General features: G+C 54.2%; 1 protein-coding gene across 1 annotated transcript in view; it reads right to left on the minus strand.

Moving 5' to 3' along the window:
- The window catches only part of LOC147223089 (afadin-like), an 81,779-nt gene that overhangs the window by 4,524 nt on the left and 63,310 nt on the right, over positions 1-13,945 (minus strand). The window contains 15 exon segments of the mRNA XM_086166746.1: positions 658-1,036; positions 1,038-1,199; positions 3,666-3,800; positions 5,243-5,281; positions 6,907-7,086; positions 7,759-7,973; positions 8,061-8,302; positions 9,157-9,568; positions 9,724-9,871; positions 9,959-10,153; positions 10,269-10,360; positions 10,741-10,941; positions 12,093-12,211; positions 13,700-13,773; positions 13,858-13,923. Of these exon segments, the coding sequence (XP_086022872.1) occupies positions 658-1,036; positions 1,038-1,199; positions 3,666-3,800; positions 5,243-5,281; positions 6,907-7,086; positions 7,759-7,973; positions 8,061-8,302; positions 9,157-9,568; positions 9,724-9,871; positions 9,959-10,153; positions 10,269-10,360; positions 10,741-10,941; positions 12,093-12,211; positions 13,700-13,773; positions 13,858-13,923 (2,659 nt within the window).

The raw sequence follows: 13,945 nt of genomic DNA on the forward strand, positions 1-13,945 counted from the left end.
TAGTTTCTACTAGGTGTTGAAGGTCGAAGGGCGGCCACGCTAAAGCTGTGAGGAGGGCATCCAGTAGGTCGCGCTGCTGAGGGCTTTGTACCTTCACATACCTTTGTGCTGGCCAGTAGATCAGTGTGTGTGTGTGTTTGTGTGTGTGTGTGTGTGTGTGTGAGTCCCTCCTTCCCTTTCCAGCAAGCACACACACACACACCGCCAAGCAGGGCCACGGGGCAGGAAGTGGGTGGGGCTTCCCCCTCCCCCCCCGCCCCGGTCCCGAAGCAGCAACCAATCAGACACACGGGAGGCGGCGAGCGACAACACCAACAGTACTATGATTGGCTGATGGGTCTCAATCGGGTGGATTGATTATCGATTGCTTTTTCTGTTGGCTAGTGCTGATCGGGGAGGGGAAGGGAGAGGGGAAGAATCTAAAAAAAATTAAAAAAAAAACTAGGAAGAAGGTGTTTCAAGACAAATCAACACACACAAAAATAAAAGAATCTGATTGGTCCGCGCAGACAGTGACACGTGATTGGACGACGGGGAATGAGAACCAGGAAGGGGGGGAGTCAGGGAGACAGACGGAGCTAAACGGTGAAGGAGTGAATGGAGAGATGAGCGGATGAGAGGGCACTGCGGCGAGGCCTGATCCTCCCTCTCTTCTACCTGTGGAGCCTCCTGGGGGGTTGGAGCCGGGTTTGGCGGGAAGGGGGGGCCCTGTACTGTTGGAGTTGTTGAGCGGCGGCTGGAACCGGCCCGACAGGAAGATGCCGTCGGAAAGGGGGCGGGGTTTGCGGGCAGCGGGCGGCGGCGGTGGCCTGCCGCGGCCGGGCGGGACGGCGGCCGGGAGGTCGCCGTACGACTTCCGGGTCGCCGACAGCTTCACCTGACCTGATTGGCCGCCGCCGCTCCCTGCTCCGGAGGCCTCCTCGGCGTCCTCCTCGTCACCCGCGTAGGAGACGAACTTGGCGGTGTAGAGCGTGTCGGGGGAGGCGACCTGGGTTTTGAGGTAGGAGGTGTTTCTCTGTGGGGGCGGCGGGGGGCGTGTTAGTAGGGCTGGGGGGGGCGAGGGGGTGGTAATCCCGGGGCAGCGGGGGCCGATACAGACCCGCCGGCTCCTCTGGCGTCAGCAGCTTTCGCTCCGCCTCCTCGTGCTGCCGGCGCCGTTCCGCCTCCAGGCGGGTGTAGTACTCCTCCTCCTGTCTCCTCTACGGGGGGGGACAACCTGTTAGTGTCGCCCGATCACACCCACGCCTCGCATCTCCACCCGAGCCTGGGAACTCCTCCTCCACAACCTCTATGCCCTTCTCACGTGACCTCAAGCTAAGACAACGCCGGGTGAGCCGGATCTGCGGACGGAACGCGAAGAAGAATCGCATGCGCCCGTGGAGAGCCGGCGCCGGCCAACGGGAAAAGCTCCTCTGTTCAGAACAGAGCGATGGAATTCACACGTCCGCCGCTGCTCCACCACCGGTCCCCTGAGAAGGTGGAGGTGACGGAGCGGTCGCCGAGCCGATCGGCCACGGAGGCCCCACTGGAAGATTCCTACCCCAAAATATGAACTTTATCCCATAAATACATTCTGAATCTGAGCCTTTGACTGTGAAGAAAGCGAACCAACTGATCCTACTGGAGCCTGAGAACCCTGAGACAGGTTCCTCCACGCAAACTCTCCATCTCCATAGAAAACAACAGTGAACACACAAACTCTGGCCGCAGGACCTGACTATGACTTGGATCAATAGCTTTGACCAACACGGTGAGGAGAACCTTCCTGACCCTGACTGGACTCCGGTTCCTCGGCTGCCTGCCACCGGCCCCCCTGCCGGGTGTATGGGTGCGTCGGGTTTTGGGGCGCCTCAGTGGTGACGGGGGCTTCGTTGAGGGTTCTGGGCGTCAGACGCCGGCGGCGTTCCTGCGAGCTGCTCGCACATGACGCAGCTCCGGGAGGAATGTGTTTAGGTTTTCTGGGTTTGGCGCCCCGAGCGGCCGTGCGTGTGTGCGGTGTGTGTGTGTGTTGTGAGATTCTCCTCCCTCTCGGCGTCGGGACTTCCCCGGCCCGCCGTGAGCTCGGCGGTCTACACTCAGCCTCTGCAGCTGCTGGCCAAGGAATCTGAAGACACTGGGAGGGATTAGCGGTGTGTGTGGTCTCAAATGAGTGGGAAGATGTGGAATGGGGGGTGGGAGGGCAGGGCATGGGTGTGGGGGACGTAAAGGGTGGGATATGGCGGCTGTATGTTTGTGTGAATATGAAACGTGGTTTTCCGGAAAGGGGGGGAGGGGGGGGGCGGCATTCCCTGAACTCAGACTGGAAGGCTGGCGAAAACAACAACAATGGAGGACAGGATGAACTCAAACCCACTGACCCCTGCGCCACCACCCACCACCCACCCAAATAAAGACAACAACTGAAAGATAACTTCAATTCCTGAAAACAGCAACGACACGATGGAGTCCCATGCTTGAGGTGAGCGGGGCATGGACGGTCACATGACAACACATCACATGGGTAAGGGGGTTGGGGGGGGAGACATCATGGAAACATGCAACTGTACAGTTTGATCCGAACACAAAACATCACATCCTGAAAGGAAGGCGAGCCTGTGGAAGGGTCAGGGGGTTCTGGGGTGGAACCTGAAGGAGGTTAATCAGAGGGACTCGTCATTTTAGCTCCTGGATTTAAAACCCATCAGATGTAGGGAGTCTCGGAGCAGAGCGGTTCGGTGCAGATGGACGATGATGGGTTTCAGGCTCTAAATGCAACACCAGCTCTGATCTGATCTGCGTTTGGAGCTTCGTGTCTTCTGCGGTCCAGGCTCCTCTCGCGTATGGGGAGAAGTTTCTACATATGTTGAACACATGGGTCGGCAACCTGTGGCTCTTTAATTGCTCTGATGTGGCTTTTGAAAATGAGTATTTAAATGAAATGTATTTGATTTTAGATTGATCATTTTCTAAAAGGAATTTTAAATTTGAAGATGATGGCGATCTCAGAACATCTAAATAGAATGTGTTAAAATATTTTTGCCACGCCAGGAAAAGGATGACAGCACACAGAGAGGACAGCATTTTTAGTTTGCTGCGGTTGGATAATTTAAGTTTGGCTTTTTTGTGTCAAATACAACGACTCAAACAGACATTGAGTATTTTGTTTAAAAGTAACCTTCGACCCAGCGCCGGATTTTCGGAGTTCAAAATGTTTTGTCGCATGCGGAAATGTAATTAAGTTTACTCCGCAGTTGTTCGTGAATTTAAAAAAAATGCAACACATATTTTGTTTATACACAGCATAAAGGATAAAAATAGTGTTCTATGTTATTCATTTTGAATTTCAAGAATGTTGTGTGGCTCCCGGTGTTTTCTTTTCTGTGGGTAAACGGCTCCAAATGGCCCTTTGAGCGGGAAAGATTGCCGACCCGTGGTTTAACACTTTCTCCGGGATCTTCAAGCCCTGGGTTTCTGTTTCTCGGTGGACCACAAGCCCTGAGCGTGTTCCTCCCGGCAGAGCTCCTCCGTGGACCAGAGGGAGCAGCTGCGTGAGGAGGCCACCTTCTCTCTGGAGCTTTGTGAGGACACCGCCATCCCGCTGAGACCAGTCGGTAAAAACCGTCTTGATCCTCGGCTAAACAACCTCCACTGTTCTCCTCCCGAAGGAGACAAAGGGAAGCACCGACCTTCTCCTCCGCCTCTCTCTTGGCTCTCTCCTCCTCCCTCCACCTCCTCTCCTCCTCCTGCTTCACTCGCTCCTCCGCCTCACGCTTGCGAATCTCCTCCAGCTGCTGCTTACGCCGCCGCTCCTCGTCCTGGAGCTGATACACACACGGAAAAAAACACACAGGCACGGGAGAAAGCAAGAAAGCAGTGAGTGCAACAAACACACACAAAAACAAACACACAAACACTCTTCAGGACAGAACAGATCAGTGCGTGGACACCAATGTGGATCAATGTGTGTTGCAAATGAGAGGCAGTCTGTATCAGAGTGGCAGAGTCCTCCTGGGGCAGTGTGCGCACACACACACACACACACGCGCGCGCACACACACGCACGCGCGTGCACACACACACACGCAGCTGATCATGCACATCATGCAACAAGGAGCTAGAGGAGGCGTGGCGAACACGAGGAGAGCCCGTCTCCACACACTCGAGGTGTTCTCGATGTTAAAGGTGGTGGTTTTGGAGCTGGGCTGCAGAGTGAAGCCCGACACACACACCTGTCCACTTGGCAGGTGGACAGGGTGGGAGGAGACGCACTCCCTGGCTGAGGATCGGTGGACCCAACCACGTTCTGAAAAATACACACCCGTGGACGCTGACACACACCTCAACTGTGGCAGTGTGGTATTTCAGCCACAAGGGGGCACCGTGTTAGAGAGGCAATTCATTCCTGTCTCATGATTGATTCAATGTTGAAATCTACACGGAAACTTGTTCTGCTAGAACTTTAAAAGGGTTCCTACTGGTGTCCATCAGATCAGTACTTGGTGGAGTGGAATAGTACTACCTAAGGGGGGGGGGGGGGGGGGGGGGGGGGTGAATGTCATGATTTTTTTGTTCCTGCTAAAAGGGTCTTCTTCAGCATCTGCTTCCTGGGCGGCCTCCGATCAGGGACAGGGGACAGGACACCAAGATGAGCTCCAGAGGAGCCTCACAGACCTTCACGCCCTGAAGCTCTGCAAGCCTCTAAGAGAGAGGATGTGTGTTTCTCCAGAGGCGGCGGCCGGACTCTCCTCGCAGACGCCATCGGGACGCTCAGCTGGTCACGCACAGACGGATGGATGGATGGCGGGAGGACGGATGATCAAGATAATGGTGATGGAAATGGAGCCCTGCGGCAGCAGAGCTGGGGGTGCACGGGGCTGAAGCATGCGTGCCCCTCCCCCCCGTTGGCATGCAGTTGCCACCTCCATGTTCACTCAGAGGCCGCCGCCGCTCCACCTTCGGTGTTCTTCTTCGGACCTTCTCAGCAGCGGGCGGCCGTTCTGATTGGATAAGGAGGCGGGGAGAGCACCCCCCACCCCCCCACCCCCGCCACAAAGCCGCAAGCACCCCCGAGGACGGCAAGCTAAACATGCCCCCCCCCCCCCCACTAACCCACAACCCCACCCGGGATGGAAACAACAACAGCTGTCCAGATGTGGGGGGGGGACAAACTGGAGACACGGGCGGCTGGGACGGCCCAGACAGGAAACAGGAAGTGATGTCAGGATTGGGGACGGGATACTGGTCAGTAACAGGAAGAACATACCAAGTCTAGAACAGAGATAGCTGGGACAGCAGTCTGCTGCTGGAGAAGAACAAGAGCAGAGCAGAGCATGAGAGGGGGACAGAGGAGGAGTGAGAGAGCAGGAAACACCCAGAAACCAAAGGGGGGGACCTGAACTTGGGGGAGGGGGGGGTGGGGGGGGGGGCAGAGAGAAGAGTGAAAGCATTACTCCATTACTCATGTCGGCTTCGCTCACGATGATGTTTGAACGGTGAACCACCGACAACCCCTCTGTAACCTCTGCTGTGTAACACACACACACACTACACAGTATTCAGGGTAGTACTGTGTGTGCGTGTCTATTTGAGCTGAACATATGCTAGCTTAACGAGTACCAACTTATTTACAAACACATGCTAACTTACACCAACATGTACTTACTATACATGCACCAACATGGACTAGGTTACATGTACTCACATGTGCTAACTTAACATCGACCAACTTTTCCTGTAGCCATCAACACGTGTACAAACATGTACCAACAATAATGGACACGTACCAATTCTCCATGAACTAACATGTGCTAACTTAGCACACGTAGTTAGTACATGTTAGTATAACACTACATGTACTAACTTGCCATGTGCTTCCATGGTTTGGTGAATCTGCAAAAAGTCTGTTCGTCTGACTAACCTGCTGACTATCTGTTTACAGACTGATAAGAAACCGCGCATCGTGCGCGCACACAAATTTAAGTTTGTTTTCTTTGACAGTTATCAGCTGACACTGCAGTTTGTCTTAAAGGTTCTGTTCTGTTCCTGTTTGCTGAAAATACTTTGTAATTCTTTCCTATTTCTTCTATATGCCTACAGACTGCCAGACCTTAAAAGTGACAATAGGAAAGAAATCATCTCAAATTTGTCGATAAAACCTAAATATCTGAGGGAAACCCAAACAATTCAGTCCAGAAAATTGCAAGGGCAGGTTGGGCCGTCACACATCTGTGGACCTTCAGCCCCCGGGAGAAGCTCCTGACCAGAGGGAGAGCAGAAAGGACCGCTTCGGCCGGAGCCTTGAAGGCTCTGACCTTCTGACCGGCAGGTGGGACCTCCTGACCGTCCACTCTCTCAGTAATACACAGTGGATTCCACACCCAGACCCTTGAGCCCTCCGAAAATGGGACTGGTGTCGTCATGACAACACAGCAAAGCACCTCCTGCATTTGCATGATAGGGTACATACATTTTTTTTTCTGCCTTGACTTCGGAAGAACCCAGTGTTTTCCTGCGGGTTTGCCATTTCTTTTTCTTCCATATGATGCAAATGCAGCTTCGCAACCATCTGCCCCCCCACCCACCCCCTCCCAGCCAATCAGATTAAAGCAGCTCAGCATGGCAAAGCGATGACAGAAGCGTGTTGCGGATGCACATTGCGGGAGCATTCAGAGTGCGGCGGCGCCGCCCGCTTCCTCCTTGGCACTTTGGAAGACATTTTTGTGTCTTCCTCCGCCGGGCCTGATTCGCAGACGTTCATCTAAAAGGTTTGGTTTCCAACCAAAAATAGCTTTGAAAGTATTTTCTCCTCAGCAGCTCCTGGCAGCCGATCCCGCTCCGTTTCCACAATCACTCTCAAACCCCCGTGACGTTGTGTTGTTCTTCTTCCCTCCTCCCCTCGATCCACCATTTCCTCTCTCCCCGTCTCACCCTGGCTCTCTTCTCCGCCTCCAGTCTCTGCATGATCATCATGGTGTCCACGTCCTCGTCGTCCTCCTCCTCCTCGTCCTCGTCGCTCTGCTTGGACTCTTGCAGCCTCTTCTGGAACTGCCACTCCAGCATCAGCTTCCGCAGGCGGTCACTCTCCTCCGCTGTCCGCTCGGGCTTCGCCTGGACACGCAGAGACAGAAAGACCTCATCCTCGTGTTGGGTTCATTCATCCATCCATCTACTCAGCCATTCATTCGCTTATCCTGCTAGAGCCTATCCCAACTGTGATTGGCTGAGAAGTGGGTTCGTCCTGGACCAATCACAGGACTGCATGTTGAGACATCCAACCATTCACCCCCTCTCATCCACACAAACCTCCTGCATGTGTTTGGACTGTGTGAGGAACCCTGACAAACCTCACGCAGACACAGGGAGAACACGGAGACTCCACACAGGAAGTCCAACCAGGGACCTCCTGGTCCTAATCTCTGCTCCATCGTGCCGCCCCATCAACAGTTTAACAGTTTAATAAGCACTGTGATGTGCTGAAGCCCTGCTGGAGGCTCCAGTTCTTCCAGATCCATCACATCTGTATATGACATTCCATCAAACCGCCGCTCAGAAACAACTAGAACTTCGTGACCTCCACACATTTCATTGCTCCGTCCACAAGACCTTTGCCAATTGGTCTTCAGGCAAACACTGATCCATCATCTGAAGCCTTAGAAGCTGTCTGCAGAAGAAATGTCTGGAAGTCTTTGCCACGCCAAGTCAAACCAAAGTAGAGTTAGATGTTTTCACAGCGCTGACTACAGACTGATCAAACCGGAAGTGGCCGCTCCAGGCTCCCACCTGCAGCTCCTGGATCTCCTTGTCAAGGAGGTCGACGATGTGCAGCTGCTGCTGCTTCTCGGCCTTCTCGCGGGCATCCCTCTTCCAGGGGTCCGGGGACAGGCTGTCGCTGGACGTCAGCTCCTCCTTGCTGATGGTGATGTACTGGAGGTCCCTCCTCTCGATGGTGCGGGGTTGCTGCTGCGGGAGAAGCTCCCTGATCACAGTGTCCGCGCCTGCAGGAGGACGGGGAGCACGGGAGTGTTGAAGACCTGGTCCGGAAGAGGTGGGGCGGCAAATGTCGCGGGATTCGAGGTGCTTACCGGCGGGGCTTGAGGCACTGGCGGGGCCGCAGGAGCGCGGCAGGCTGGCTGGCTTCTCCGGCCTGGAGGGGGGCGGCTGGGGCTGGGGGGGCAGGTACTGCTGGGGAGGGCCCGCCGAGCCTGGGGGGGGCTGGTGGTGCGGGGGCGGCGCCGACCCCCCGTTGTTGTGGGGCTGGACGGGCATGACGGGGTTGCCTCGGATCTGACCCAGCTTCCTCTCCTGCTCTCTCCTCTTCCTCTCCCTGCGAAACGCAAAGACCGACACGTTCACTGTCAGAGGCAGACGCCACGCGCGTTATTGCGGCAGGTTCAATTCGTTATTCGGCCTCTGAAAGTTTCAGCTAATGCTACGAAACTATGTCCAGCTCCAGCGTCATATCCAGGACCGGTTCTCCACGGCTCATTCTATGTTTATGAGGAGGTCTGGAGGGCCGAGGCACAAAGTAATCCCTGGAAGGATCTGCTCAAACTCTTGGTCAAGCACGTATCTCAAAAAACATCATATTATTCTAAATATAAGATTTTAAATAGATAGATGATAAGAGTTTTTATGTATGTATATATATATATATATATACACACACACACACACACACACACACAAATGTATGTATACATATATATACACACACATAGATAGCTAGCTAGATAGATATAGAGAGAGAGATTTGGATTACATTTTGTAATCTGTGATTGTACTTTGTGAGTTGGAATAGATTAAATATATATTTAGTTAGATTAGATGATAGATTATACATATATTGAGTTGGTTTCCACTTTGTTATCAAGTGCAGGGCAACGAAATGCAGTTTAGCATCCAAACAGAAATGCTAAAAAAGGAGCAGGTGCAGATATGTCAATAATTTACTTGTGTGTGTGAGTGTGTGTGTGTGTGTGTGTGTGTGTGTGTGTGTGATCAAATGTTACACAGAAGGGGGTTCTCAGTCATCCAGGTCATGGGGTCATGGTAAATTCTTGTTGAAATCTTGTCGTGGAAGAAATTCAAGTCCAGTTTGTACAACAAGATTTCGACAAGAATGTTCCAATCCTTCTCCTGGTCACCAGAAGAATCCCCTTCATGTTTTGCAGCACTGACCTCTCTTCTTCCAGACGAGCTTTCTCCTTCTCATACCAGCGCTGCTGCTCCTCGCGCTTCTTGCGGTCCGCCACTTGTTGGGCCGTTGCCGGGGCGATGGCGGCAGGAGGCGGCGGGAGAGGTAGTTCTGGCTGAGGGTCGTAGGGGTCGTAGGGGTCGTAGGCATCTGGGTAAGTGGCGGGTGGCGGGGGAGGGGGCGGCGGGAGGTCCGAGCGCGACGGCGGCTGGACTGAGTGCGGCGGCACAGCGTGGGGGGTGTTGGGCGTCTTCCATCGCCCCGGGCCCGTCTTCTGGTTGGCTGCCTTGTTGGAGGACGAGGAGGACGCCGAGAAGTTGAGGTGCTCCTGGCTGGACGTGGAGGACTCCAGTGAGGAGGACACCTGAGGCTGCGGAGCCCAGAGGTCTGGTCCTCCTACAACACACACACACACACACACACAGGTCACCTTCCTTACAGTAAACTAGCAGACCCAGAGAAGAGCCCACAGCACCCCCTGCTGTCATGGCGGTCACAATGCTGATGTGGAGGTATTTTCTGCCGCCCTGCTGCTGGTTCCCCGACCTCACCTCCGGGGCCTCTGTGGTAGTCCAGATCCCGGTGCTGGTAGTCCAGGTCTCGATGCTGGTAGTCCTGCTGGTAGAGCGGCTGCATCCTGTCGTCTGGCCTCAGGCCCGCCGGCGGAGGGTACAGCTCCTCCTGGGAGTGGTTCACTCGCTGGGCAGGGACGACAACGTGTTCCTCAGGCCACAAAGCCGGGGTTCCCTGCCGGCTGGCGGAGATCTCCGGCGGCGCCCTCCGTACCTGCATGCTGCTGTGGATGTTCTCCACCATGGGGAGCCGGTCTCGGTCCTCCATGACCTGCCAGTGCTGCGTCGGGCCCTGGCCCGGACCCACCACCCGGTCCTGGCTCTTGGAGGCCGGGATGGTGAAGTACTCCCGCGGGTAGGTCTGGGTGGGGATAGGGTACGCCTCTGGACGGGGGGGCGAGGGTTCATCCTGGAGAAGACGACCAGGAATCACAACGTGAGGGACTTCTCCTCACATAGACAGCCCTGGTCCTTAACTGGGGACACTTCTCATTTCGGCTATGCATTCGCAGGTCAGAACTCACGTCAGCGCAGAGGTTGCCGGTGGAGACGGAAGTGATCTTGGTGCCAGGACCTCCGGGGTAGACCGGTTTGCCTGCAGGACTCTGGCCCTGATCTGAGGAGACAGACGGGAAGAGGAGCTTTAAAAAAGGCATGTGTTTGTGTGTGTTTTTAAGGGTTCCCAGTCTTCACCCGAGATCATTTTCCAGGACATGAGACCTTCTGGAATAATGCTAAGTGTGTGCGTGTGTGTTTTCTCTCATACTTAAACTCTTCTCAGTCAATCCACTGAGAATAATCCACATTGTTCACTGTTTTCAACCAGCTCCGGACTTCACCCTTTCCCCTGTGTGTGTGTGTGTGTGTGTGTGTGTGTTACTGCACATGAAATATTTATTTCCTCCGACTGACGGGGGGTCTATTCTGGGCATGGGGGATGAATTTTTCAAAGCGGGTGTGTGGAGGCTGTGTCGGTGAGCAGACGGGAGGTCTTACTGGCCACGTTGGGGCTGGAGCGGTGGTCCGCTCGGTTCTTCAGGAGCCGGTCCTCGCCGCTCATCTTCTTTGGTTCGGGGTAGGAGTCCCAGCCGGGCTGAGGGCTCTCCGGGGAGCCGTTCTGCACTGAGCTGTTGTACAACTCGAAGCCCTCACTCTTTGGTCGCAGCTTCCCGTTCTTCTCACGTCCTCGGTCCGAGGCTGGGGAGGGAGGAGGAGAGGACACCTCGACGGTGAGCTTCTGCACGGAAACGGCTGAGACGTGGACCGTGAATACACATTCATTCATCATCCCGACTCCTTATCCTGTTCACCCTGGACCCGTCATGGAGACACACACTCCTCCGGTCTAAGATTAGTGTCCTCCGCCCACCCCAGACTGGGCCTTCAGCTGGATCCTTTAACGTCCTCCTGTGACCCCCGAGCTCTGTTTCAAACTTTAATTTCTGTTTTGTTTTTCGACCAGCGGGTTCTGGGCAGCTGTGAGGGCGGTGGAACACTCCAGGAGAAGCCTTCACAGCTCCATCCTTCTTTCATCCCCGTGGGAATTCGCTGTGGACATTTCTTTTATTTATTTTTTTCTTTTGCTAGCTTTTGCATTAAGGCCATTCGAAACCGACACACCTATCGCAGCGCAAACACGCACACACACACACACACACAGACAGGGCTGGGTGGGGGTCGTCCTGGACCTAAGGCGAGTCCAGACAGAGCCCCCCCCCTTTCTCAAACCCGAGGGTTCACATTCCAGCACGCAGCCAGACCTTCACACCACGGAAACACACACAGCTGGCTTTGGCCACAAACAGTCATTTGTTCACCCCTCACACACACAGGCATTGCTGCAGGGTGTTGGACCTTCACCCTCCACCATCTGGGACCTTCAGGGGCTTTTAAACACTGCGTACTGTGGAGTATTACATCCTCCTCTGAGTACCTGGATACACCTGGTATTTATACTTTCCACCGACCTGCACGCTTAACATCTAACCTTTCCCGGCAGCTTAGTTTCTAGAACTTTCTACAGAGGAGAAACCAAGTTAAACACTTGGGAGGACCCAGATCAGTAGCTCCGATTTCCTGTTTTGTCCAACGGACGGTCACACAGCCAGGAAATCCTGGGAATTTGTGGCCATGAGAAAAAAAATGACACGTGGGGAGCGGAGGGACGGCCGCGCAGAAGGGATTAATTATCGCTTCGTTTTCTGAACTGTCCCTGAAAAAAAAAAAAATCTATATTTGAACAGTTACTTACATATGCAAATATATAGAGGGTTATTTGTATAAATGCCTTCATTATGAAATCTTGAAAGGAAATAAAGGTGTTTGTGTGTGTGTGTGTGTGATCTCACCTCTGGGCATCATGGGGCTGGGCTGGTTGAGCAGCGTGGCCAGTCCATGGTAAATGGCTCCCTGCTTGGCCACCTCCAGAGTCACGACTGAGCCGGTCCTTGTCATCAGCTCTGCCGCCCTGCAGAAGGGGGGTGAGGAGGAGGAGAAGGAGGAGGAGAAGAAGGAAGAGGAGGAGGGAGGACATGAATATTGGAGCACTGAGATGTTCCATCATTCATGCAGTTCCATGGGTGCACCAGCAGGACAGAGCCGCTCAGACATGCAGTGACTCAATTTTGCCGGAACAATCCGGGCTTTCAAGCTCTGATGTGGTTTGAACTTTGCTGTCAGACCCCTGGTAGGACTTGTTGGGTGTCGTCATGCATCGGGGTCATGAGGGACACATGCAGGGATGTGTTGGTGATTACCAAAGGAGAATGTTCTTATGGGCTCCGCCCTGATTTCTAGGATGGAATCGATGAGAAGACCCTGAACACCCTGAGGGTCCTCCTTGCACAAACACGCTGAGGTGATTTAAACAGGCCCCGTTGTGTGCTGGTCTGCGTCCCATGAAGAGTTGAACATCATGGAACCACGACGCTTACATCTGAATACATCTGCAGCATCAGCCCCCTCCTCACCACGGGAACCTTCTGCAGCTCCGAGAACCCTCTCGGGATCTAGTCTGTTCCTCTGTGCCAGCAGGTGGGACAGCAGCCATGAGCTTCTAGAACCATCTGAGCTCCTGCTCCACAGCAGGGTCTGTTTTTGCAATTCCATAGGAACTCTTAGCTGGTTGGTGGAGCGCATAAGCCACGCCCGTTTTAAAAAAACTATCCTGGTCAGAGTGACGAAGAGGTCCAAGCTCGCAGAGGAACGTCTACATTTTGGACCAGAATAAGTGTGGAGTTTGCTAAGGGCAGGAGAAGATAAAAAAACCCTCCAACCATCTGATAGCCCTTGGTTATCATTCCATGAACGGTGTGGCAGCTTCCACCTCCATGGTGTCCACATTGTCTTCCTCTTCTACTTCTTCTTAGTGGTTTATATTGGACCATGGAGCTGAAGGGGCAGGTCACCCTGGCCGCTACCGTGGTCCCTCACTACCTGAGGGAACGCACAACTGGAGGCAAAGCTCTAACTGTTCGTCCCTGGGCTTCAAAGGAACAGAACAGATGGACACTGAATCCGGCAAGTTGCAGCAGGGGTGTGTAGAATGGGTGCCGTGTGAACATGTCGAGGGCTGTTAACGGCTGGGAGGGCGTTGGCGAAACAGCGTGCTGCCATTTACAAAACAACACCCAGGTCTTTGCTGAAAGCGCATCGCACACATGCCACAAATCTGGATGTTTCTGTGGAAGGCTCAACCCTTCCCTGGCAGGACTGGACACGCCTGAACCTGAACCTGAGGTCTAGAGGCCGCAGGGTTCGCAGGTCAGGGTGGTTTGCTTCTTGGCGCTCACAACTCCCAAATTAGCTTTTTCGCCATTGCACCGGCGTGTATGTGAAAACAATGCGGCGCGGCCGGCGGTAAAAACACCCTCCTCAACCACGTTCCCACGTAAGGGCTTCCCGGGGTTTCCGGGAAGTCAGGGTTCCTCTGTATTTCGAAGGAAAAAGAGGTTACCTCTCCTGTGACAGCCCCACCAGGCTCCGCCCATCCACACTCAGCAGCTGGTCGCCGGCCGCCAGGCGCCCGTCCTGCGTGAGCACAAACAGGTGAGTGTTTGACGGTTAATCTGAACAGTTATGTATGTGTGTGTTTGTGCGCACACGTGCGCTCACCATGTCCGCCGCTCCTCCCTTGACGACGGACTTGATGTAGATGCCCAGCTTCTCCTGCCCGGCGCCCTGAGGAGAGACAGTTCTGATT

The sequence above is a fragment of the Fistularia commersonii genome, chromosome 20, assembly GCF_037954325.1.
Source record: "Fistularia commersonii isolate RoL2024-O1a breed Wild chromosome 20, RoL_Fcom_v1.0, whole genome shotgun sequence".
Taxonomy (NCBI): Eukaryota; Metazoa; Chordata; class Actinopteri; order Syngnathiformes; family Fistulariidae; genus Fistularia; species Fistularia commersonii.